Genomic DNA, 23,040 nt, shown 5'->3' with positions numbered 1-23,040 from the left:
TCAGCTTGTACGTCTAAGGATTTCTGCTCCACCAATCTGCCTCAAAGTGACTGGAGCGCAGCGCCGCGGAGGAACTATGAGAGGATTATTGTAGGACGTTTCCAACAGCAGAATATGGATTTTGATGAGCGGGTCTCTGGGTCTAATATGTATTTACCGAGCTGCACTTATTACGTCTCCGGAGCAGACTTCTCGGGTCTCCCTCATTATTTAACCCAGAGCCAGTCCTCTTGCCCCATGGCATACTCCTACCAGTCCTCAGCTCTGCCACAGGTCCCGTCCGTGAGAGATGTGGCTTTCAGAGACTATGGCATTGATACTCCCAGTAAATGGCACCACAGCAGGGGGAGCCTATCCCACTGCTATACTGAGGACATCGTGCACAGGGACGGCTGGACGAGCCCGACCTCAAGGGGGGGAGAGATCCTGGTGAAAAGCGGCTCCGGCGCCAGCCACTCCAGCTCGCACCCGACGCCTGGCTTCTATGGCAGCGTTGGCAGGAACGGCGTCCTGCCGCAGGCGTTTGACCAGTTTTTCGACACTGCCTACGGGAGCGCAGAAAACAGCACAACACCGACAGGCACACAGGCAGCAGACACGGACAGACACGCCGCCAAAACAAGCCCCGCTCCGGCTCACCCGGGCTCGGACACGGCAGAGAGCTGCAGCCCCAAGTCGTCCCCCGGCCACAGCGAGGAGAAGCAGCGCAAAAACAGCAGTGAGTAGCGCCGCTTAATGCAAGAAGGAGCAAAATCTAACGCGTTGCTCTTAAAGCTTTTTATATGCTGTTTTATAAGCACGTAAGGTTTATGGAGGGCCTGCAGATTTACCCTATAACAAAACTATGTTATAAACGACAAGATCACGTGCTTGGGATTGAAATTGGCCGTGAAGAATTTGGCGTTTAATTTGTAGTTCACACAAGATCTCCACTTTTCCCCTCAGATGTGAGTTTAAATAGGCATAGACTATTTAGTCCGTAAACTACATTTATATACTAGATAACAATGAACACCATGAAAAATAATAATGTAAATATTTAAAAGTATATATACACACACACCCCCTGTTTTGTCTATGTATTTATGACACATTAGATCATTATATTTATGTTTATGATGTATATATATTTACTTTACATTTGATTTACTCTGTGTTGACAAAATGGGGCAACTGGGGCACTTTAATCTGACTTTGGACAAGACTTTAGGTTTAAGACTTGCTCTCTATTTAAAGATAAACATTGACAAATTCGCCGGATTTGCAAGGATTTAATTCAACAGTTTCCATGAAGGAACATGCCTCACTAACACTGAAATAACAGCTCTTTACGCACAGTGAAATCAAGAGCGGACAGTATAAGCATATCAGATACTTGATACTCCTGACTGTTTGGTTTAGGCCCATGCCCTCACTCTTGAAAACCAGCCAGTGTGGTTTCACTGATTTCAGTGAGTTTTCATAACTTCCGACATGCAGTCTTTCATGCCCAACATGTGCCACTATCAAGTGCAGTCTCTGTTTACAATTCTCGGTCCTGTAGGCCTGCGAGGAGGGAAACACTTGAACTCTTGAGCACTTGTAGACCACCACTGCTGTGTCAAAGCAAGAAATAGATGCATGATTTCATGTTGCCATATCTGATGAGGTGACCTTTGCCTTTTTTTTTGTTGTTGTTGTTGTTGTTGTGTTTCAGGTGGCCAAAGGACGCGCAAGAAGAGATGTCCATATTCAAAGTATCAGATCAGGGAACTGGAGAGGGAATTCTTTTTCAGCGTTTACATCAACAAAGAGAAGCGTCTGCAGCTCTCGCGGATGCTCAACCTGACAGATCGCCAGGTCAAAATCTGGTTTCAGAACAGGAGGATGAAGGAGAAGAAACTGAACAGAGACCGTTTACAGTACTACACCACGAACCCCCTGCTATAAAACTGAACAAAGACTGTGACTGCATGGCGTGCAGCCATGCACCCCTCATCTAGACAATACCCACATCTCACCTGGACAGGATGACGATTTTTTTAATGTGCCAGACTCCATAGAGAATTCTACTATTTATACACTATTTTGTCATTAAACACTCTGGCTCTATTATTATTATTATTATTATTATTATTATTATTATTATTATTATTATTATTATTATTATTATTATTATTATTATTGATAAGATTATTTGGCCTATTTTTTTTGCTTGTCCAAACCAAGCGACAATTTTCCAAATTTTAAAGTTACATGGTTGCGTGTATAGTGTGCTTACGCGGAAAACCAGTTAAGCCTAAATTCTCTTCATGTTATTTGTGTCATTGATAATAAAATAATTACTGTACTCACACAGAGATTACTGTACTGCATTTACCAAAAAAGTCTTAATTTTCCTTTAAATGAAAAATGTTATTTGTTCCCCAAATTTACGCACGCACACGCAACTTTTGTGACCAGAAATATTCACAGCAAACTACTGTTCGTATTTTTTCCTTTTTTTCTCCTCTTAATCTTTTAATTTTATTGTACAAATACAACTCCGGTGACTGGAAATCATTTTATGTGTTTTGGAATTACTAACAGCTTTCATCTGACATTGTTTGGCGATGATCAGCTCTTCCAAAATTCTTGGTCAATCTTGCATATTGCCAAAGGATGAGTTGAATCATCCCACTTCATTCGTCTCATGCATTTTCAGTCGGATATTCAGTGATATTTAACATCTGCGTTTGACCTCACAGTACAAGTGCTTTGTTGAGCTTTTGCCCGTAAAGTTGGATTATTCTCTAAGTTTATCTAAAGGGCAAACTGGTGATAAAAAGAGTAAAAACCTCAAATGAAACATAATCCCATATTTTGTTTTATATGCCAGCACGTGGATCGTATCAGATGCATGATGTCTGATGCTTTTTTTATTACCTCATGGCTAAGAAATAGGATCTGCTGCAGTTATAATTTGATATCCATTACAAAGGGTTCATTCCTTTCTGGGGCGATGTGGAAAGGCTGATTTCTGACCTAACATGCCTGTTAGGGCTTACTGAAACAATCTTGACACTTGTTTGAATGCATATCTGACACACCGTCTCTTTCCAAAAGAAGGCGGTATAAGACCATGTTCGGTTTATCCACTAAAAAAAAGTCATCCATCAGTCATATTTAGATGGAATAAAAAAAGATGGACAAACTCCAGATCACTGCTCCAATTATCCCTAGCTGTTTGATCATTTATCTGGAGTTGATTCATCCTAACAGCCTGTATCAGTTTGATACTAAATAATCAGGGAGTAAATTTAGGACAAGACGATTTATGTCCACTTGAAAAGGAGGGCAAATTGAAGGCCGCGCACATAAAAAGATGGGTAGAAATTGGGTTCAGGTGGCTTTATCCACCACCAGGCCTCTGAAAACAGCTTGAATGGCCTGCCATAAGCTAATAAGGGCCCTGATGCCCTTCCTTACACCGTGCATCCTGTGAGGCTCCCAGGAATTCCGCTTTGATTGCTGCACATCCTCCCAGTTGCTCCAGTAACTTGGCCATAAAACGCAGATTCGTCTGGAGCATTTGGAGTGTAGTGCAATAAAGCGTCTGAGACCAAGGTTATTAACTGTGACTAAGGGGCTGAAAAACAACGGCTGGGAGCACTGAAAGCTTGTGTTCACGGACCTTTCCGGCGTCATTTGTTTCAGCATCTTACCGGGGTAGGAATATTCTGCATTTGCTAGTGTGTTGCGTTGCAGCGTGTGTAGGTTTGCCGTCCTTCGCCCACTAGGTGGCGCTCCTCAGATCAATGTCATTGCCGTGAATTGAGATATAAAAGAAGTTTGACTCATCGCTCAGCTGCTTTAAGATATGTCACCACCTCAGGATTTCATTGTAAAGGTAGGCACAGAAATATTACGGTGTGCTTTTTATGACTGGGTTCTTAATGTGATTTAAGGAAGTATGTCTGGTTCATCTCCACCTGAAAAACACCACGAAGACGCAGTTTTTCATCGTAGGTGCAGATGTTGAAATGTATAAGCGTTCCTGGCAACATGTGGAGAAATAAATAGTGCAAGAAAAGATGTTTGAACATCAAATTTAATGCGGGTTCTCAGGTTGCAATTTTGCAAACGCTATAGGCTTGGAGTGCGCAATAAAGGAGTAGGGCCTATACTACAAGCATTTTGTGGCCCACTAACTTTTATAATCTCTATACGGTTTAAAATGTACAACAGACTTCATTTTATAAACACTGTATTGGATTTATGATGTTTAATTGTTGTGTTTACATTGTCGTTTCATTTGGAGGACTTGGAAAAAATGAAAAACCAAACAAACTTGGATTCTCCTTTAGATCATTTGTTCACTGTAAATATTTTGATGCAGCTTGTTGCATCCGTGTGTGTGTGTGTGTGTGTTTCGTTGTGAGTGCTTGTGCCTGCGCGCTGGCACAGAAAGACACAGAGAGACATTTTGACACAAAACAGCCACAATGGGATTTTCATTAAGTACTTAACATTTATTTGAAAAAGAATTAAATTACTTTTAAAAAAAGAAGAAGATTTTCTTAATAAAACGTATAATCATATATAACACTCAAACTTTATGGGAATAATAATATAAGAACAGCCCACAGCGCACATCACAGGAAATAATCCAACAGGGTTAATGATTATTATCATTCATTGCAGCCAGACTGCTGCACGTTTGACGCCATATTAAATAGCTGTACATAAACTGTAGCTCAGATTTCTGGACTTAAGGAAAATGGAGGTGGCCGGCTGTTGTATTCCAGCGTAATCTGGAGACTTTTTGTTAGACTAGCTTTTAGGCCTGTGCGCTAAACTGCTGACCCTATTGACGGTCTTTTAAGGAGGCAATCTTTGACGTAATTTGACGAAATTTCACATATTGTAGCAGCGCAGGCGAACGATTTGTGTTTACTAATTGTTGCCTGAAATGATTAGAACCAAAATATCCACATTTCATTTAATGGCAAGAAGGGAATTGTAGGTTTTCAAGAAATGATGGATCCAGATCGAATTACTGGTCTCGATTATTTTCAATTAGGACTAAATAGCTGTTATATATCACCAGCCTTCCTTTAGTTTGTGTGTGATACTTTCGCACGTGTTACAGCCGAAATTCTATGCTAACAAATTGTAGTTTTGTATGATGTTGTATTGTATTTTCTATTTTTATTTTCTGTCTAGTCGTTTATTAATATGTTTTTTTCCCATTTCATCTCTAAGGACATATATTGTATCCAACTACTTTCTATGAAGAACGAAATAGTGAAAGTCTTGAAACGTAAAAAAAACAACAACAATGAAATTTTGCGTATTTTACTCGTAAAATGGCTGGTAGGAGGGGTAAAGTGAATTTAGTAGAATGGGCTTTATATGGGCCTGTTCTTAAGATAATAGTGTGTGTGTGTGTGTGTGTGTGTGTGTGTGTGTGTGTGTGTGTGTGTGTGTGTGTGTGTGTGTGTGTGTGTGTGTGTATTAAGGAGATAATAACAACATTTATATGGGAATTTTAATCTATTCAGTAAAAAAAAGAAGCAAGAAAACAAACCAACAGAACGCCATCCTGTCAGTATTAGGTAGGTGACCATTAAGAAACATGCAGCTCTACAACTGTGCCACTTAGTTAAGTGAGCCTGCGTGTCACCTTTATAAATGCTCAACAGTGCCTGAGCAGTAAAAAACAAAAAAGGTGTCTGGATGCAATCGTGACATTTTCACCCTCAATATTCACACCACAATCAGATAAGCTCGAGGGCTCAAAGAAGTGGCTTTGTAAAAGTCTGAGCAGCATAATATGGTAAGATGAAACCTACTGCTGCTGCTGGACAGTCCATGAGGAGGTACATTTTTTTTTTTTTAAAAAGATACTGCAATAGAAATAACCAGAGCAGCAAAAACAGGGTTAAGAGTCCCTCGACCAAAGAGTCACACAGGACCTTTTTGGATCTTTGATGCACCCTGAGCTTCTCAGAGGCACCTCTAGAACCCTTCATTTTTACAGTGCTGTAAAACTGGCCATAAAGCTATGCATTGTACATAATTGTTAGGGACAGCTTTCAACTACTGAGTTGTCAAATAGGGGTTGTTGTTAAATTTACATAGGCAGCTCCGGGCTTATAGGTGGTGACTGAAGCTCAAAATCCGAGATTCAAAGGAGATTTAAAGATTTTACCTATACCCTCGGATGCACGACGTTCCCCCCACAGTTTTCTTTACTTAGCCTAAAACAAAATATATGACACAGTGGAGCAGCCTGGTCGGACTGGGAGGAGTCTGTAGTCTCCTGGTGTTTTAATTGGCTGCAGGCTACAGTGAGAAGCGTGAGTATCAGTAATTATTCAGCAATGTTTTGCACAAGAAATGTCAGCCAGAAAGGGCTATCTTCATCCTCCGTCAAATTATACCACAACGATGACATGCCCCAACAACCAAGCTGGAAATTCGTTTTTCGTGGACTCTTTAATCAACGTGAGAACCGACAGTGGTTCATATTACCAAAGTAACGGCGTGTATTTGCCACCGGCGGCGGAATATTCATATGGACTCTCGGGTGGCTCCTGTTTCCCGGGGATCGGTAAGCGCAGCGAGCCAAGTACCCAAAGCGTGATCCCGTCTTCTACGCCGTATGTTCAAGGGATGGAAACGTGGCTGGAAACGTCGAGATCATGCCGGGTGGATCAACCGAGCGGCCAGCATATGCCTCAGTGTTCGTTCTCATCGAGTATAAAAGAGGAGAGCGCGTATTGCCTTTATGAGTCTGACAAATGTCCTAAAGGAGCAACAGTAGATGACATTTCCTACTCGGCTGCATCATGCCCGGTTACCGGCAACACCGTGCCCGTCCCCGGCTACTTCCGCTTGTCTCAGACATACACGTCCTCCAGGCTTTACCATGATGTCCAGCCAAACATGAATCACTTTGCTCTGCAGCGATCTGCCCGTTTGGACACCCAGACCTCTCAGCCACCGGCTGCTTCTGCGGAGCCGGAGCGGAGGGAGAGCCACGAGGAGGCGCCTGTCCCTGAGCCCTGCGTCCCGGCCGGAGAGGAGGACAGCCGCCTCTCCTCGGAGGGCTCATCCTCCCCTGAGCCCGCTGAGACATGCAGTGCTGAGTGTCCAGAAAAGCCCGTAAAAGGTGAAGAGTCATGCATTGTAAAAATAGGCTTCAGAAAAAGGAAATAATAGCTTTTAGGTTTCCATTCTTTTTTTTTGTCCAACCAATGATTTCTAACAACAGACGGATGCTTGAGTGTATGCGCGCTGATTCGCTATTGCAGGATTAATATTTAGGTTAACAGCCAGCCACTCACAGGTGTGCGTTTATCGAATATTTACCGGTTTGCCAGGCATGAAGCGAAATAGCTGACTTTAACCAATCAGAGCCGAAGATCAGAGCTATTGTGCTCCATAGCTGCTTTTTTTAAAAAAGATAGCTATTAGGCTGCTATTGCTACTGCAAAGCTATTTTAAAACGGGCCTCGTGGATTTATTTTTACAAGCAACGATATGAAGTTTTTATAATTGAAAATACAGGAATTCCACACGTGTGTTTTAAATATTACGAGGCTTGTATTACTCTGTTATGACAAGGGAAAGCAAGGCCAATCCAGTGTAGTTCATTTTGTCCTGTGCTGGATTCTGATGTCAGTTGTCCCCTCATCAAAGGCACAGGCCTTGCCATAATTTCAGCAGGCTATGTTTTATGTCTTAATAAAGGTGCAGTGGGCTACAGGCTCCTGTGGTTAAAGCTGCTTAACGGGGCAAATGGCAGTTTCTGGTAAAATGCTGAATTGCAAGTCTATGGGGTATTCACGGAAATATTTCTTTGTGCGTAACACTGTAGTAAAAATCACACAGAGCACAGAAAGCATTCATTAGTCGTATATATACCGAACACTATCTTCAGTAGCTTGCAGTAAAAATAGAATTTTATTTGTTTGACAGTTTTACTATTTTGGTTTTTGAATCGTATTAGTCTTTAATTTCTAACAAAGATTTGATGCTTCCCTCCAGGTATGATGGTGTTTGCCACACCTGTTGCCTAACATCCTGTATCACTTTCATTGTAGGAGATGGGAAAATGGAAAGTACAGCTAACTGGCTCACAGCGAAGAGTGGCCGAAAGAAGCGCTGCCCCTACACCAAGCACCAGACTCTGGAGCTGGAGAAGGAGTTTCTCTTCAACATGTACTTGACTAGAGAGCGTCGTCTGGAGATCAGCCGCAGTGTGCACCTCACTGACAGGCAAGTCAAAATCTGGTTCCAAAACAGGAGGATGAAACTGAAAAAAATGAGCCGGGAGAATAGGATCCGAGAGCTCTCCAGCAACTTCAGTTTCTCATGAGACTGTCTGGGTCTTTGGCGCCCTCCTCCATCCATGGCAAGGGCGCCTGTGCAGAGCCCCCCCACCCACCCAACTGTGAGAATGTCCATGGAAAAACAGGACCCTACTGCTAACTTATTGATTGTTGTTATTTGAAAAAATGTTATTTTCACGTCTGTTTGATTTTGTCGTGGATATGTATTTATAAATGGCTACATTTGTAACGTTAATCCGTTGTGTTTTAAGTGTTCAGAATGTGACCACAATGTTTCAGAGCTTCAGGCTTGTACATATTGTATATTCAACCTGAGTGAACCATTGGAATTTGCATGCTGGACCAACCCTTGGGATACTTGTGTTACAGTTACACGTAGGCCTTTATGTGACGGCTAAAGAGCCCAAGAGATTTGATGAATATTTGCACATTTTGCTGGTCAAATTAATAAAGCCATCACTGCAACTGCAGACTTCTTATTTCATTCAGAAACTGCGCGCTGTTTAAATATTCTGGTGAAAGCTGGCACAGGTAGCGCGTGGCGCCATTGCCTTTACATTTTGTACTGGGACCGCTTTGTGCGCAGCAAATATTATTACAGTAAGATGATGCTCTTCATATAGAGTTTAACAGGCCTGTAATAGATGTCTGGCGGCTGTGCACACTTCGATGCTTTTTGTCCTTGACACCAGACTTAAATGTAAACCACACTATGACTGGAGGAGCAGTGATTTTTCATTATTAACATATTATAAATACGTTTTGATTATGAATAAGTGGACCCTTGTTTGAAAAAAAAGAAGAAATACTAATTAGTATTTTAATTACTTAATTTTAATGTCGAAGTAATCTGGACTAAAAGAAGTCCAAAATTTTGCAAAAAGCTGCCAGTATCGCCGTGCGTAAATGTCCATGATAAGACTATTTGTGACTTTCGTTTATAGCTAGATGATGAATTAAATAAGTGTTGTGCTTTTGCGGATTTCTGGAATTATCACAGGCAGACTTCTTATATTTTCACACTTTTAAATCACCAAAAAAACATGTTAAAGCAGATATTCCTCAAGAGGAGAGCGGGCTGTTGAGTGGTTTAGGTAGTCTCATGTTGTTGGGCTATATTATCTCTCCCACAACACGAAACTGCCTTGATTACCTCAGTAAAACTCGTCGCATCGTGAAAAGTGAATCACTATCAGTTACTAATTGTAATTATTCATAATTTGGCGCAATCTGCTTCAACCGCAAAAGTGCAATAATGTGTTTTATTTCTGTGCGTAAAAAGAATCCTTGATATTAAATTTATCTCTATGTGAGTTTTTTTTTTTTTACTATAAGGCGACATAATTTATGTAACTGGACATTATTATATTTATAGATAGACACATACTTTATTTTTCACCATGTCTATAATTTAAGACTACCTCTGCAAATGATTATACACGACTATACGTGATCTAAACAGCAGGAAGTAGCGATCCAGGCTAGGAAATGTGAAAGGATTATATGTCCAGGAGAGGAGAAAAGGACAGACAAGGCCTCGGTTATGATCATTGCAGTCTGCCAGTTGCCTCGCCGTAGGAAATGCCGGATGCGTCTGCTTGAGCCAGAGAATGGACACAAAGGCTGAGCTTTATTGGTGATATTTAGCTTAGACAGCCAGGTTGTAACCTTAAGAAAAACAACCCAATTGCCCGTGATAAAAAGGACTGTGATATAGCACCCAAATAACCTCACCCCACTTTCCGTTTTAGATTGCCTTCAAAGTAGACCTACAACCCTGCAGACACAGCAATGTGCATCTTGGAAACTGTCCCTTAATATGTGTTGATATTGTAAACTCAAACGATCCTTTTAACGCACATTTGATTGTTTTATCTTATTTAATTAAAAAAAAAGAAACTAGACAATGTTTTTCACACCAGTCACTAACAAGAACCAGGTTTTTTTCCCCCAAAGTAGAAGTTTTATAGATGGACGTCATTAAATAATTACACGCTTTTTTATTTCGGAGGATAAATAATCCCATTAGGTTTTTATGAATATACACATTTTTAAAGGAAGGTGTTTGGTGATTTCATAAACGGAGGCTTTAAAGTAGCATCACCTCTCTGCTCCCCCTATCACAAGATTACACTAACATAAGATCTCTTGACAAAAATCATAACGTTTATTGCTTATAAAACGAAATATTTCCCAATAAAGGCGCGGGGATTTGCTATTAAAATATGGTGGGGAAAATGGTGGCCATTTAGTTGAGCAGCAGGCTGATTTATTATTTATTGTTCTGTCCCACGGTCACGTGTTTGGGGCGCCCTATCCAGTCTTGGACAAGGTTCAACTTGCTGGACGCATTGAGCTCCTAGCTGGTGCAGGAAAGCAGAACATTATCATACAATGAATCTGTTTTTTCTCAACACTGCAGGACTGTAAACGCGTTATTTTTTTTTATTTTTTTTTAGTTTTCTCGCTTTTTGCATTTTTGCAATGTCGACGCTGGGGACAAGTTATTATGTCGACTCGCGTGTTCTTCCCGAGCAGGAAGATATGGCACCGAGGTACTCATCAGCTGCAGGGGTGGAGCAGGCGATGCTCACCGAATATGGCGGACAGGAGTCTTGCCCTTTGCAGGCGAAATCTTCTATTTTTGGTGGATCTTGGAGTCCCATCTCGGCCCACCCTCCAAACACGGCCACTCCGACCTATATTCATCACCATTACACAGGCGGTGACAGCGATGGCATGTTTACGCGCTCCTGGGCGTTGGATCCGGTCTCTGCGTCTCTGTGTTTGACGGGATTACCATCGACAGCCATGCATTATGAGATAAAACCTGAGCCTCTGATTGGGAGTGGTGAATGTACAACTTTGGAGACGCACACGCTTCTTTTGTCTGACATTGAAAACGGAGCGTCAGTTGCGGAGATTCCCAGCGAAACCACATCTACGTCTAAACCCGCTGACGAAAGTCCGTCAGCTGAGGAAAAGAGGGAGATAGATGCAAGTAAGCGTTGTTTTCATTCTATTCTGGTCGCCATATGGCTTAATTTGGATTAGAAGAATGGTTTGAGGATGTGGAGGAATTGTTTTGGATGTGACAGGCCGGATTTAGGCGAGAATGCGCATAAAGTTATTTGTTTAGGCTCGACGTGAAGTCTTATAGGTAATAACACGGCCTTATGTAAAGAAAATGAGATGATAAGGTGATTGACACGTTTACATGTATCATTTTCTAACATTTTTATGAGGGTTTGGTACGGATTTTGTAATTCTCAGTCCTCAAATTGTTCTAGTTTTTCAGCTTTCAGAAAAGAAATAAAACAAAAAATGTTTGTTGCATAATTTCTTAAAAAAATATATGATCTCGTCAGAGGTGGCATGTCCTTCCCAAACTCTAAAGCACATTTAAAAAAAAAAAAAAAGACTAGTCTTGTTTTCAAATCTCATTCTGAGAGCATTAACTCTCTTGTCTCATGATTTTGACCCCCCTGTCTCCAGATAACCCGTCATCCAACTGGCTTCACGCAAAGCCCACAAGAAAAAAGCGTTGTCCGTACACAAAGCATCAGATCCTCGAACTGGAAAAGGAGTTTCTGTTTAACATGTACCTCCCCCGGGACCGTAGATACGAAGTAGCGAGAGTCCTGAATTTGACCGAAAGACAGGTGAAAATCTGGTTTCAAAACCGCAGGATGAAGATGAAGAAAGACAACAAAGACCGGCGGAGAGACAGTTAACTGGTGTTAGACTGACGCTGGATTAGAGCCTGAAGGGGGGAGGAAGGGGGTCTGACCGTAATATTCCTGACCTGTTCCACATGTTGTTGTATAGTTTGTGTTGTTAAAACAATGTTTGTTTGTTTTTTTTGTTCTTATGATATCCTGCGGTTCATGTTTATGAGAGGACGAAGTGTCCTGTCAGAATTTAGATGTGTTGTATTTGGCGCACAGAGATAGTGAGCTATAGGCCGTTTGTTTGCATGAAATGATCAGTGACTACCTGAATGTCTTTCAGCTACCTATTTGCAATATTTAAGTTATTGTTTTTTGCATTTTATATGTTGTTTTTTTTTTTTTTAACCATTTGGTTTTGATGCCATTTGTGAAAACACTGTGCACACTTAAAATACCTCGTCGTTCCTGGTTTCATCCAAAATAAAGAGTAGTTTGTACAGCACATGAGAAAATTATTATGTCTTATTACTGTGGCTATCATTACTTAATATTAATATATCTAGTGCATTTCTAACATATTTTAACAATATATATATATAATATATGCAATTAATAAAACGGTGCAACTTTGACTTGATTTAATTTATTGCTTTGTTCACTCAAAACATTTTCTAAATCATTTTTAATTCTTGCAATGAAATGGATTGAACTGAAAAGCTGTTTGTATTACAGGAAAAGGATTTAAAAATAAGACTTTTACTACATCCTCTGGTTTGTAACCACTGAGCTTTATGGCGCAAAACAAACCAAACAAGCCACAAAAAACTTCACAAGGCCTGTCTAGATTTTTTTTTTTCTTCTCTCTCTCTCTTAAAGAGGCCTTTTAAAAATATTACAATTATGTAATTTTAGAAATTACGTAGGAATCTTTAACTGAAACGTGACTAATAACTTTTAAAATATATACATATATGTATTATAGGCTTAACCATATATTGGACATAAAGATGAAAAATATGCTCGCAAATAGTTGAATTATCCTCGTTTTCTAGATTTTTTTTCTAGAAATACAATGAATTAAATATTGATTGCAAACCAACAACACACAACTATGTAAAAAATTATATGTATTTTTAGCTTATTTTACTCTTTGTTGTTGTCTGATTCACAGCATGTGTATCTGCAGTTCTTTGTAGGACAGTCTAGGCCTTTGAACGCTCTACAAACTAAACTAGATGCCCCTCTGCAATAAACCGCAATCACAGCTTCAACTGTTTATAAGGTGCGAAAACAGCAAAGCATGTAGAGGCTCCGCGACAGTAGTAAAGCAGCATTTGCAGTGAGGCTCGGGCAAACAGTCAAATATGTAATGGTGTTGTAAGATAGGTCTTAAGCACTGGATCAACACACACACACACACACACACACACACACACACACACACACACACACACATACACAGAAAGAGAGAGAGAGATGGTGTGGGGGTGCCAGGAGGATTGAATGCAGATGAGTCTGTTTTAAAACATCTAATTACTTTACAACCGTCTACCAACAATTAGACTGTCTCGGTGCAGAGACATCCGTTTGTTGTTTTGTCGCAGCAGAGGACAACAGTCCTCTACCAGACTCAGCACACACACACACACACACACACACACACACACACACACACACACACACACACACACACACACTTAATGTTTTATAATGTTTCACACACACAGTTACCAAGTAAACAACACATCAACATACGTCACTTTATTTGGTTAATACCCAGAATTAAAAAAAAAAAAAAAAGAAAATCAAGAAAAATACAAATTTCAAAATCTGAAAAAAACAAAAAAAAGTTAAAAGAGAATTAAAGGAGCATTCCGGGCAGTTTTGATAGTGGCGTTGGTGCGTTGTGCTGAGCTGAGTGCTGCTGTGCTCTGACCGCCAGCAGGTGGAGGCAACAGCTCATCTGAGGAGCAATGTTGGAGCTGGATGATGCGTTCACGGCACACCAAGATTACTCCCCCATTTATTACGGACCTCCCCCCTAGTTGGGTCGTTTTCATCATAAAAACATCTAATCCTGGTACGTGTTATGTTACATTTTATGGTCATTCGTGTCTTAGATTGCTCTTTAAACATCCTCATTGAATTAAAGTGGTATTCTCTTTGGTCAGGGGCTCCAGGAGGCACAAAATACTTTACCAAATGACTCACTCCACCTGGTGCTTTTGAATAGTTTAGAGGAATATCTGCTGCTATGGTTATCACACGTGGCTGCAAATGTGTGCGTGTTGCAATACATACTCACACAACACAAGAGAGGCTAAAAAACATCATTTAATTTGTTTGTTATCAATCAGTAGCTGCAACCATGTGAGCATTTCCATACATACACACATATAGATCACAAACAGAATGTACAGAACCACGTCAACACCACGTTTTTTCCAGGAACTAGACTGGATTTCAACTGAGCGATGAACTTGAGGTCCTAAAAAGTGAGAGATACCCCTAAACCGTCCCTCCCTTCCCGTTGACCTCAGCCCTCTCACCCTCCCTCACCTACCAAATGTCATCCACATGCAGATCATTACTCTTATTCCTTTTTTGGGGGGGGGGGATGTTAACATCATTTTCAAATTCTCACTTTTCAAAACAGTGATGCGATACCGTTCACATCTTCAGCAACGTCTGCTGTCAGCACTTTGCTTGATGGCATTTCCTGTCTAATCCCCGTGAATGTTAGGACGGATATCTTCCGTGCGAACAGGCCATGCTGCACAAAAACAGAAAGTTGCTTGGATGTTGTTTGCGGTGACCTCTCACGACCCCTATACATCAAACCTCATGACACAACCGGTGAGAGAGAGAGAGAGAGAGAGGCTAAAACTGAACTCTGGGGGGAGAAGTTCAGGGGAGTAAAGTCATGAGCACATGGGGTCTATTCACCGTCATCCACACTGCAAATAGTCTAGTGATGGAATGCCAAAGTGCATGAAGACAGTGAGGTTACTTTTATGATTTGCATGTCATAAAATAGGTCTAAATTTACAGACTTTCTTGGAAAACATGATCTCAGATAATCCGTTTTTCAAGAGAAATACAGCTTTTTGAGTTGGGAGTTTGCTTTCTATTGAGCTTCTTTTATCTTTGCCACACTTTTCTTCAGCCACACTCCCAGTGCATTTTCACACATTGTCGATTTCTCTTTATTTCCAAGTCTGCTACTACTTATTTGTTTCAAATTGTTTCCCCAAAACCGTCATACCCAAGTTTGCCTTTGAAATCTGAGCAAGGCACATGAGTCAAAGAGGCTGAAGGACTGACTGAAAGATGGTTTCTCTCCTAAAGGAGGGCCTGTGTAGGTTAGAAGTAGATCATATTGTTTGAATATGAATTCACAGCATTTGCTACCAATATGAAGTGCTTACACTACTCTCATATTTCATTTTCTTTGATCCGAGAAATATTTATGTTATTAATTTGTCTACTTTGATTTTCTGTGAAGCAAAAAGAGGCCCAGAGTGACCAAATCATTGAATTGTCCAGTTTTCACGATATTTGTGCGCATGTCGATGTGTAAAACTTGATTTGCAGGCCTATAATTCTCCTGAAGTGTCTGTCAAATCTTCTCCTGAATCCGGGGGGCTCAATAAATAAAACTGTAATGTGAAAATCCTGACGTGAACATTGCTTTGTTTCCAGGACGGACACACACACACACACACACACACACACACACACACACACACACACGGCTAGAATATCGAAATCTGTTTTCCAGAAGGAGTCAGCTTCAATGAACCTATATATAGATATATATATTTCATTTTTCATTTCCACCCCACATATGCAGTGTCAATGGCGGTAAAAAAAAATGCAACAAACTCTTTGATAAACACGTTCAATTATGTCATCTAATATCATTTCAAAATATTACATACCGTGATTATGAAAAATCTGTATATTATATCATCAACATCAACTTATTTGTAATAAACGTGCAATTGTGACTAAATAACATTACAGTGTAAACACAGACAACAGATGCACACTCCGTCATTTTTCCAGTTGTTTATTTCTTTAGGACAGTATCAAACTCATCATAAATGACAGTCACTCCACAAGACATTATAGAGTAACGTAGTAAAATAAATACAGAAGTTCATGCATTTTCTGTACAAAACAACTGGTCAGTGGTCGCAGTTGGCCTGCTTGCTTCCCAGATGTCTCCTGTTGTTTCTGAACAGACGGGAAACGCACCGCTCATGTTCACAGACGCTCTTCCCTGTCTGCATTCGTTCGAAAACAACCAGCAAAAAGTGGCTTTATCTCCATACACATCTGAACAAGAAGCAGAAATCAATCTTTTTGTTGTTGTTGTTGTCGTTGCAATATCAAATATTCAATATGTTCAAGTGGAATTATCAAGTGTTTATGCTCTGCTAGATAAAATATTGTAGAGGTTTATTCATTTTTCAGAAGGCTCTTTGTTCTCTTTGTATCGTTGTTCTGCTTCTACACCTGTGTGAAAGGTAGGTAAAAACTCGCCATATAAACTAATATTTATTTGCAAGTTGCTATGAGAGGAAAAAGCAAACTCGCGTGGTTATTCTAAAGTGTAATTTGCAGAAATAACCATGAATGTTTGAAAATGTGTCACACAAATTACTACAAATTCGGTTAAATTCAAGTATAATCTTTCAATTAATTTGTAAGCTCTCATGATTATAGAACAACTGATATTATTTATTTTCAGTTATATTGTTCAGGTTAGATTATTATTCCCTCTCAAGATCTGCTTAAAAATTCAGAACGCATTCCTAAAACCAATAAAAACACAAAATACACAGTTTTATGTAGTCAAACATTTCAAACATATGTGGTAACTCAGAATTATTTTAGAAACCAACCAGACCAGAGAAAGATTGTGTCCACAGAGAGAAAGGTGTGGGAGTGAATGGGATTTCAGCTGAATGCCAACACCCACTCACCTCAGCAAACAATTGCTCCTAAAGCTGCTCCGTTCGTTTCTCTACACGACTAACCAAGTCCATTCCTCTCTTCTCTCTTTTTCTGTGTCGGGGTAGTCCTTTTTCTGTTTTGTTTTGGAGGTTTTTTTTAAAAAAAAAACGACGAAAAAAAGCCACAGAGTTTCGTTTTTAGATGGATTTCTGCTTTATTAAGCGAGTGAGGAAAAAAAAACAACCTTTGTGCGTAATGGCCGCGCGTCTCATCCGTGCCTTTAAGAAATCCATACATTTCTAAATTGAAAACGTCTTCTACAGCCTATACCTAGAGAGTGGTTGTCCTCTTCCTGGCCATATATGATCTAAGGGAGTGTTAGATGGTTTAAATGTGTTCTTAGGGCAAGGAGCTGTCAGACCTTTTGGCGAGAAAGATTGATCACACACAGGCTACCAGGGCTCTTTGTTTAGAGCCTAAGCAATAAACAGCCGTCAGATCCCCACCTTTCCTCTGCATCACACTACAGTGGTAAATCATCTCTACTCTACGCTATGTTATAACCAATAATGCTGACGTGTATGGATGATGACTTAGGTCAATTATCCCTATAGGTGAAATAAAATAAATGAAATGGGATCTCGGATGGGGAGCTATAAACTGCAAAAGGATGACAAATGCCCGTTAAATAACTCAACAGATTTCGTCTATGGGCACAAAATGTTGTTTTGTTATGAATATATTTCCCATTATAACAGGTATAGATGTAATAAAGTTACCTAGGCTATAAAAACATGTCCTATTGAGCAGCTTGGACACTGAATTGTGCCAAAAATCTGATGGACGCGAAATCACATTGAAATCTACAGTATTAAGAACGAATTTCTCTCTCCCTCTCTCTCCCTCTCCTGTCTCTCCTGTGTTGTGGTGGTGGTGGTGTGTGTTTGTCTGTGTGTGTGTGTGTGTGTGTGTGTGTGTGTGTGTGTGTTGGGGGAGGGGTGGACATGTTGGATGTCTGGTGCAGCTTTCCTCTCCAAGAGAACCTTCAAGAAAGTCTGAAGATTAACGCGTCGCCACTGATAACGACTGTGGGCGTCGTTGCATTAGGAAACACAAATGCGGCTGCTGGAATGATTTGTGTAGTGCAATGTTGTGAATAAATGCATATAACACACACACACACACACACACACACACACACACACACACACACACACACACACACACACACGCACGCATGCACCACAAGCGCGCGTACCCGTACGGTTGCGTGGGCGCGCAAAGAAGGCACGGCTTTTGGGTGGGGGGGAGGTGGGGGTGAGGGGGGGCAGTGGTGAACAAACTGACCCAAAAAATGTGTAAATAAAGCAACCCCTACCCTCGGAATGAGGCGTTACCACTCCGACTTTCTCGATCAATCACAGGGGACAGTGGCTTCTTTTGATAAAAAACCCAAATTGTCATTGGGCAGATGCAATCATGTGACAAGCAGCACGGTCTAATTCCAACCATGTCCTCATGAAAGCAATAGTTTATGGCATAGAGGTCTCCATACGACTATATCCAGTTTAGTAGTTTATGAAAATAAACTGCTCATTATTTTTTTTAATTTCTGCCCCCCCTCTGAATCACCTTAAAATCATCGAGTTTTCAAGACAAGAAGGAGGAGATGAATTACGAATTTGGGCGAGAAAGTGGTTTTATCAACAGCCAGCCGTCGCTCGCTGAGTGCCTGACATCTCTCACTAACCCTGTCGGTGATGCATTTCAAAGTTCATCAATCAAGAGCTCGGCGCTTTCACACTCGACACTGATTCCTCCTCCTTTTGAGCAGACCATCCCCGGCCTGAACCCGGGCATCCACCCACGCCACAGCCGCTCAAAGCAGGCTCTGAAAGGCTGCAGCCCGCTGCAGGCTGCATCCCTGCCCCCGGAGTACCCGTGGATGAAGGAAAAGAAAAGCATCAAGAGAAATCAGACTGCTGCATCTGCTTCTTCCTCTTCTACTACTAATGCTGCTGCTGCTGCTGCGACAACGACTGACTCCTCACCACTCTACTTCTCCCCCCAAGGCAAGACATGATGATTAATAACCTCCATGTAAAGGCTCCTCATTGTCTGAGGATCCCCCCTCTGCAAAGAGCTGCATCCCGGGCCTTGTGCAACATGGGCGTCCCTTTAAGCCAGTATAGGATTTTGATTTAAGCATGCTTAATCTCATCAAGTAACGCACTGACTTGTGATGCAGTGTAAGAGTGTTAATGTTTGACAGTAATGGAGAGTGATAAGGGCCAACAGCTGGCATGTTCATTAATCTTCACCCTCCGTCCTGTCCTGTCCACGCAGACCCATCATATTCTGCCTGGGGCCCATAAATCTTCCCAGACCCGGTGCTTGCTTGCCACAAGTTTCACCCCATGGCGCATGTTTTGCCTACACACAACTGTGCAGCTGTTTTATTTTTGATCGCCTCTATTTTTCTGTGATTTAAAAAAAAATCTTTTGTTTATTTTTTTTTTTTTAGGTTCACCAGAGATACCAGAGAGTGGTGCTGGCGGTGGAGGGGCATCCCGGAGGCTGAGGACTGCGTACACCAACACCCAACTGTTGGAGCTGGAGAAGGAGTTTCATTTTAACAAATACCTGTGCAGACCGAGGCGGGTGGAAATAGCTGCTTTGTTGGATTTAACGGAGAAACAGGTGAAAGTGTGGTTTCAGAACAGAAGGATGAAGCACAAGAGGCAGACCCACTGCAAGGAGAACCGGGACAGTGAGGGGAAGTACGCGTGTCTGGACGACGGGCCGGAGGACGAGTTTGAGCAGGCGGTTGACAGCAGCCTGTCCGGGACTCTCCTGGAGAGGGAGAGGTATTTCCACCAAAATACCTTGAATTCACAGCAGTGTCAGAACGGGCACAATGGGGACAACCAAAGCCCGACTGTCACGCCTTTGAACAGCAATGAGAAAAATCTGAAACATTTTACAAACCCGGCACCCACTGTTCCTATCTGCGTGTCAACAATAGGCCCGGACAATGATAATTCCCCGGGCCTGGACGTCTCTTTGCAGGATTTCCAAGTTTTTTCCTCCTCTCCCTCTTTCTCACCAAGTTTGTCAGATTCAGCACAAAGTCCCCTGCCTCTGTCTTCTGAAACGTTTGACCTTTTCTCAGAAACACTCACAACAATCGACCTGCAAAACTTGAGCTACTGAAATATTTCACCATGTTTTATTTTAATTCAGACACTTGTGATCAGTCTTTGTACTCAGTTTTTAAAAAAAATCTCACAAATAAGGTAAGTTAAAGAAAAAAAAAGCTACTATTTAGCCTACATGGACTGTGTAATCCATTAGGCTGCAGAGGACATTTTATTTTTATATGAATTTCGACTATTACTGAGCAGAATATTTTTCTTGAAATAAAACTTTACATTGATTGGAATCAGCTGCACTGTTGTCTTATTTCATAATAAGAAAGTTTGGAGAGCGTAGTGATTGCACTTTAAAACATAAAATATGTTTTTAGAACTCTGACCATAAGAAAAATAATGAATTATGTATGAAGCTGAATAGTCCCAGTATTTAAAATTGGGAAATATAAGCTGTTCAATATAAAAGCCACAGGATAGCCTATTTAGAAAATGAAGGTTGACATGTTCTTATAGGATTAAGAAAGACATTAGCTACTGTTAATTATACCGAAAACTTCCCTGGAATAAAGCGCCAAATGGATGCATTGAACGCAAAGCAAATACACGAGATTTAAAGTGAAGATGTTGCTGACATAGACTATCACTTTCTTATCAGAACAGGAGGGATTCCGGATATTCATCATTCCCAATGTTTAAACCCAGAAAAAGAAAATTCGCAGTGAGATTTGCCTGTAGGAGTCCAGGCCAAAAGCTATGACTTTTCTTGGCTCTCTAATTAAATTTTATTGCCTATAAAGCTCCCAGCACTGAGGGTGCTGGTTTATAGCCTGATCCGCAATGTAATACAATCTCTTTGAATTAAGACTCGCGCCTTATTGCGCCATTGTGGTTTTCCAAACTTTTTTTTTATGATTTACAATTTATTTTAGAATTAGCTCAAAGGAGTCGACGTAAGATTTGTTTTTTTCCAAATTGGCATAAATTATAATCTAATTGGTTTATTCTAATAATAAAAATACATTACTCAGATGTAGCCAAATATGGATTTTTTATTCATTCCCTTTTTATAGTAATTGGCAACTGTGTAAAATTATTTTAATTTGGACCAAAGTGAGTTTGCCCCTGCTCTCTATCTCATTTATTGCTAAAGGAATTTTCTCTCACGGACCAGTTGAAACTCGGCTGGATGCGTTTGCCACAATATATTTTTTTCCACAATACTGTTAGGGAAAGGGTTTGATGAATAGCTACAGCCATACATTATTCCACGACTTACAAGATTAACAGTCACACTGATCAATTATTCTGAACAAAGGTGAAAGGATTTATTTATAGGCTCTGCATCTCTGTGATCATCGTGCTGCTCTCAGGACTTAGTGGTTTTTATCAGACCCGCGTGGTAATAATAAAGAGTGAGGTGAGTTGGTGAACTGCCATTCCTGCTGAGATATGTCATAAAGTGATGGTTAATTGTGTGTAGTTTGAAAAGAAGAACGAAGTTTCCAGAAAGCTCTGGGAGGCATTTAGCTTTGGTTTGGTGCTGAGGCCACTGAGCTCAGCTAAATGTTAAAATCTCACAGTGTCAATATGTCCAATGTCTACAGGCCAGAACAACAACAAACACATGTTTATTATGTAAAAAAACAAAATAAACATTTGAGTTTCCATACACAAGTGCACTTTATTTCACTTTATGAGCACAAAATAAAGCTCCTCACCTCATTTCCTACTTTCACAGGCATCTCCAAAAACATCTCAACTCTGGTATTCATTTGATTATAAATGCTATGCATAATGTTTGGTTATTTAAATGACTTTGGTGAGTTTGAGCAGTTTGGACAACATGCGATGGTTGGATTACAAACCTGTAATGAGGGTGATAAAAGGGGAAGGGAGGAGTTTGTGAGATGACAAGAAAGTAGGTGAAGCTTTATTGGAAACTGGATACAACAGTGTGCCAGTAGATGCCTCCCTTCATGCACACACACACACACAGAGGGAGAGAGAGAGAGAGAGTGAGAGAGACGCACGGGTCGAAGGTCAAGCTGGCTCTCCTCTCCTCTCCAAACTGGGAGGAACTACTGCCAGGTCAGGAGGGGGTCAGGTTTTGAATGACCACAGAGGGTTTGCGGCTCAAGAATTTATTGGCTACTCAGATAACTCTGAACAGGATGTGACATCAGAAAATGCAACCTGTGGAGAACATGATCTGAGGTTTGAGTTCGCATTAAGAAGAGAAGACTGAAATTGCATGTCACATGACAACGACCTCAAGATTTAGGTGGCTCGGAGCTTCTTTTCTCAGTATGATTAAAGATACAAAGCAAAGTTAAATGAAAAATGCTTCACTGCAGGCTGCAAATTCTGTCATATTGTATCAAATATCATTTTCTCTCTTCTTAGGTTAAATGAGAAAGACCAGAATAGCTATTGTATGGATGTTACTTTCTTTACAAAGCTGCTGGACTCAAACTTAAGTGAATAAAGCCTTTCTGGAGAGAGTTTGTGTGCCTGGCAGCACACAGTTTACCACCTGCAGCTGAAGCTGAAGCTCTTTGCAGCACCTCTACAGCTGCACTGACACCTCTGTCTCATTTCTTCACAACAACAGGCTTTACAGTTCAAAGGCATAGTCTTTTAACCTGGATTGGGTGATACTGCTTGTCAAAAGATGAGTAATGAATGACTGACACCTTTATAAACAATATGACCACAAGCTGCTGTAGTGACTTTAAGTCAGGTTTTTTTCTTCTTCTATCCCCTCACTCTTGCCTGTTGGTGTGTTAGTGTGTGGATAAATGTGTTTTCTATTGGCACAGTCTCACAAATGAGATACACATGATGCTGGAAATAAATTATACGTGACTTGAAGATAAACCAGTTCAGCAGAAGCAGCCTACACACATGCACACAGGCTCCAGAAACCTACATAACAGT

At 40.8% G+C, this 23,040-nt stretch overlaps 4 protein-coding genes across 4 annotated transcripts; all 4 read left to right on the top strand.

The window, feature by feature from the left end:
* The first annotated feature begins 17 nt into the window (after positions 1-17).
* On the top strand, positions 18-2,541 carry hoxa11b (homeobox A11b). Its single transcript, XM_067601736.1, has 2 exons — positions 18-718; positions 1,697-2,541. The coding sequence occupies exons 1-2, from the start codon at positions 115-117 to the stop codon at positions 1,927-1,929; spliced, it is 837 nt and encodes a 278-aa protein (XP_067457837.1). The 5' UTR covers positions 18-114; the 3' UTR covers positions 1,930-2,541.
* Positions 2,542-5,511: 2,970 nt separating this feature from the next.
* On the top strand, positions 5,512-8,783 carry hoxa10b (homeobox A10b). Its single transcript, XM_067601735.1, has 2 exons — positions 5,512-7,135; positions 8,070-8,783. Exons 1-2 carry the CDS (start codon positions 6,361-6,363, stop codon positions 8,342-8,344), a joined length of 1,050 nt encoding a protein of 349 aa, XP_067457836.1. The 5' UTR covers positions 5,512-6,360; the 3' UTR covers positions 8,345-8,783.
* A 376-nt stretch (positions 8,784-9,159) lies between these two features.
* On the top strand, positions 9,160-12,491 carry hoxa9b (homeobox A9b). The gene is made up of 2 exons (XM_067601737.1): positions 9,160-11,319; positions 11,814-12,491. Exons 1-2 carry the CDS (start codon positions 10,803-10,805, stop codon positions 12,050-12,052), a joined length of 756 nt encoding a protein of 251 aa, XP_067457838.1. The 5' UTR covers positions 9,160-10,802; the 3' UTR covers positions 12,053-12,491.
* Positions 12,492-18,304: 5,813 nt separating this feature from the next.
* On the top strand, positions 18,305-20,352 carry hoxa2b (homeobox A2b). The gene is made up of 2 exons (XM_067601734.1): positions 18,305-19,023; positions 19,476-20,352. The coding sequence occupies exons 1-2, from the start codon at positions 18,621-18,623 to the stop codon at positions 20,162-20,164; spliced, it is 1,092 nt and encodes a 363-aa protein (XP_067457835.1). The 5' UTR covers positions 18,305-18,620; the 3' UTR covers positions 20,165-20,352.
* Positions 20,353-23,040: the final 2,688 nt, after the last annotated feature.

Source organism: Thunnus thynnus, chromosome 10, assembly GCF_963924715.1.
Source record: "Thunnus thynnus chromosome 10, fThuThy2.1, whole genome shotgun sequence".
In the NCBI taxonomy this organism is placed as follows: Eukaryota; Metazoa; Chordata; class Actinopteri; order Scombriformes; family Scombridae; genus Thunnus; species Thunnus thynnus.
This window is presented reverse-complemented; position numbering and strand designations above follow the sequence as displayed.

Excerpts from the sequence above, each read along its gene's own strand:
- hoxa2b (XM_067601734.1), top strand. The coding sequence starts at position 18,621 with ATGAATTACGAATTTGGGCGAGAAAGTGGTTTTATCAACAGCCAGCCG. Across the intron at positions 19,024-19,475 it reads ACTCTACTTCTCCCCCCAAG|GTTCACCAGAGATACCAGAG; the intron begins GCAAGACATGAT and ends TTTTTTTTTTAG.
- hoxa10b (XM_067601735.1), top strand. The coding sequence starts at position 6,361 with ATGTCAGCCAGAAAGGGCTATCTTCATCCTCCGTCAAATTATACCACA. Across the intron at positions 7,136-8,069 it reads TCCAGAAAAGCCCGTAAAAG|GAGATGGGAAAATGGAAAGT; the intron begins GTGAAGAGTCAT and ends CTTTCATTGTAG.
- hoxa11b (XM_067601736.1), top strand. The coding sequence starts at position 115 with ATGGATTTTGATGAGCGGGTCTCTGGGTCTAATATGTATTTACCGAGC. Across the intron at positions 719-1,696 it reads GAAGCAGCGCAAAAACAGCA|GTGGCCAAAGGACGCGCAAG; the intron begins GTGAGTAGCGCC and ends GTTGTGTTTCAG.
- hoxa9b (XM_067601737.1), top strand. The coding sequence starts at position 10,803 with ATGTCGACGCTGGGGACAAGTTATTATGTCGACTCGCGTGTTCTTCCC. Across the intron at positions 11,320-11,813 it reads AAAGAGGGAGATAGATGCAA|ATAACCCGTCATCCAACTGG; the intron begins GTAAGCGTTGTT and ends CCCTGTCTCCAG.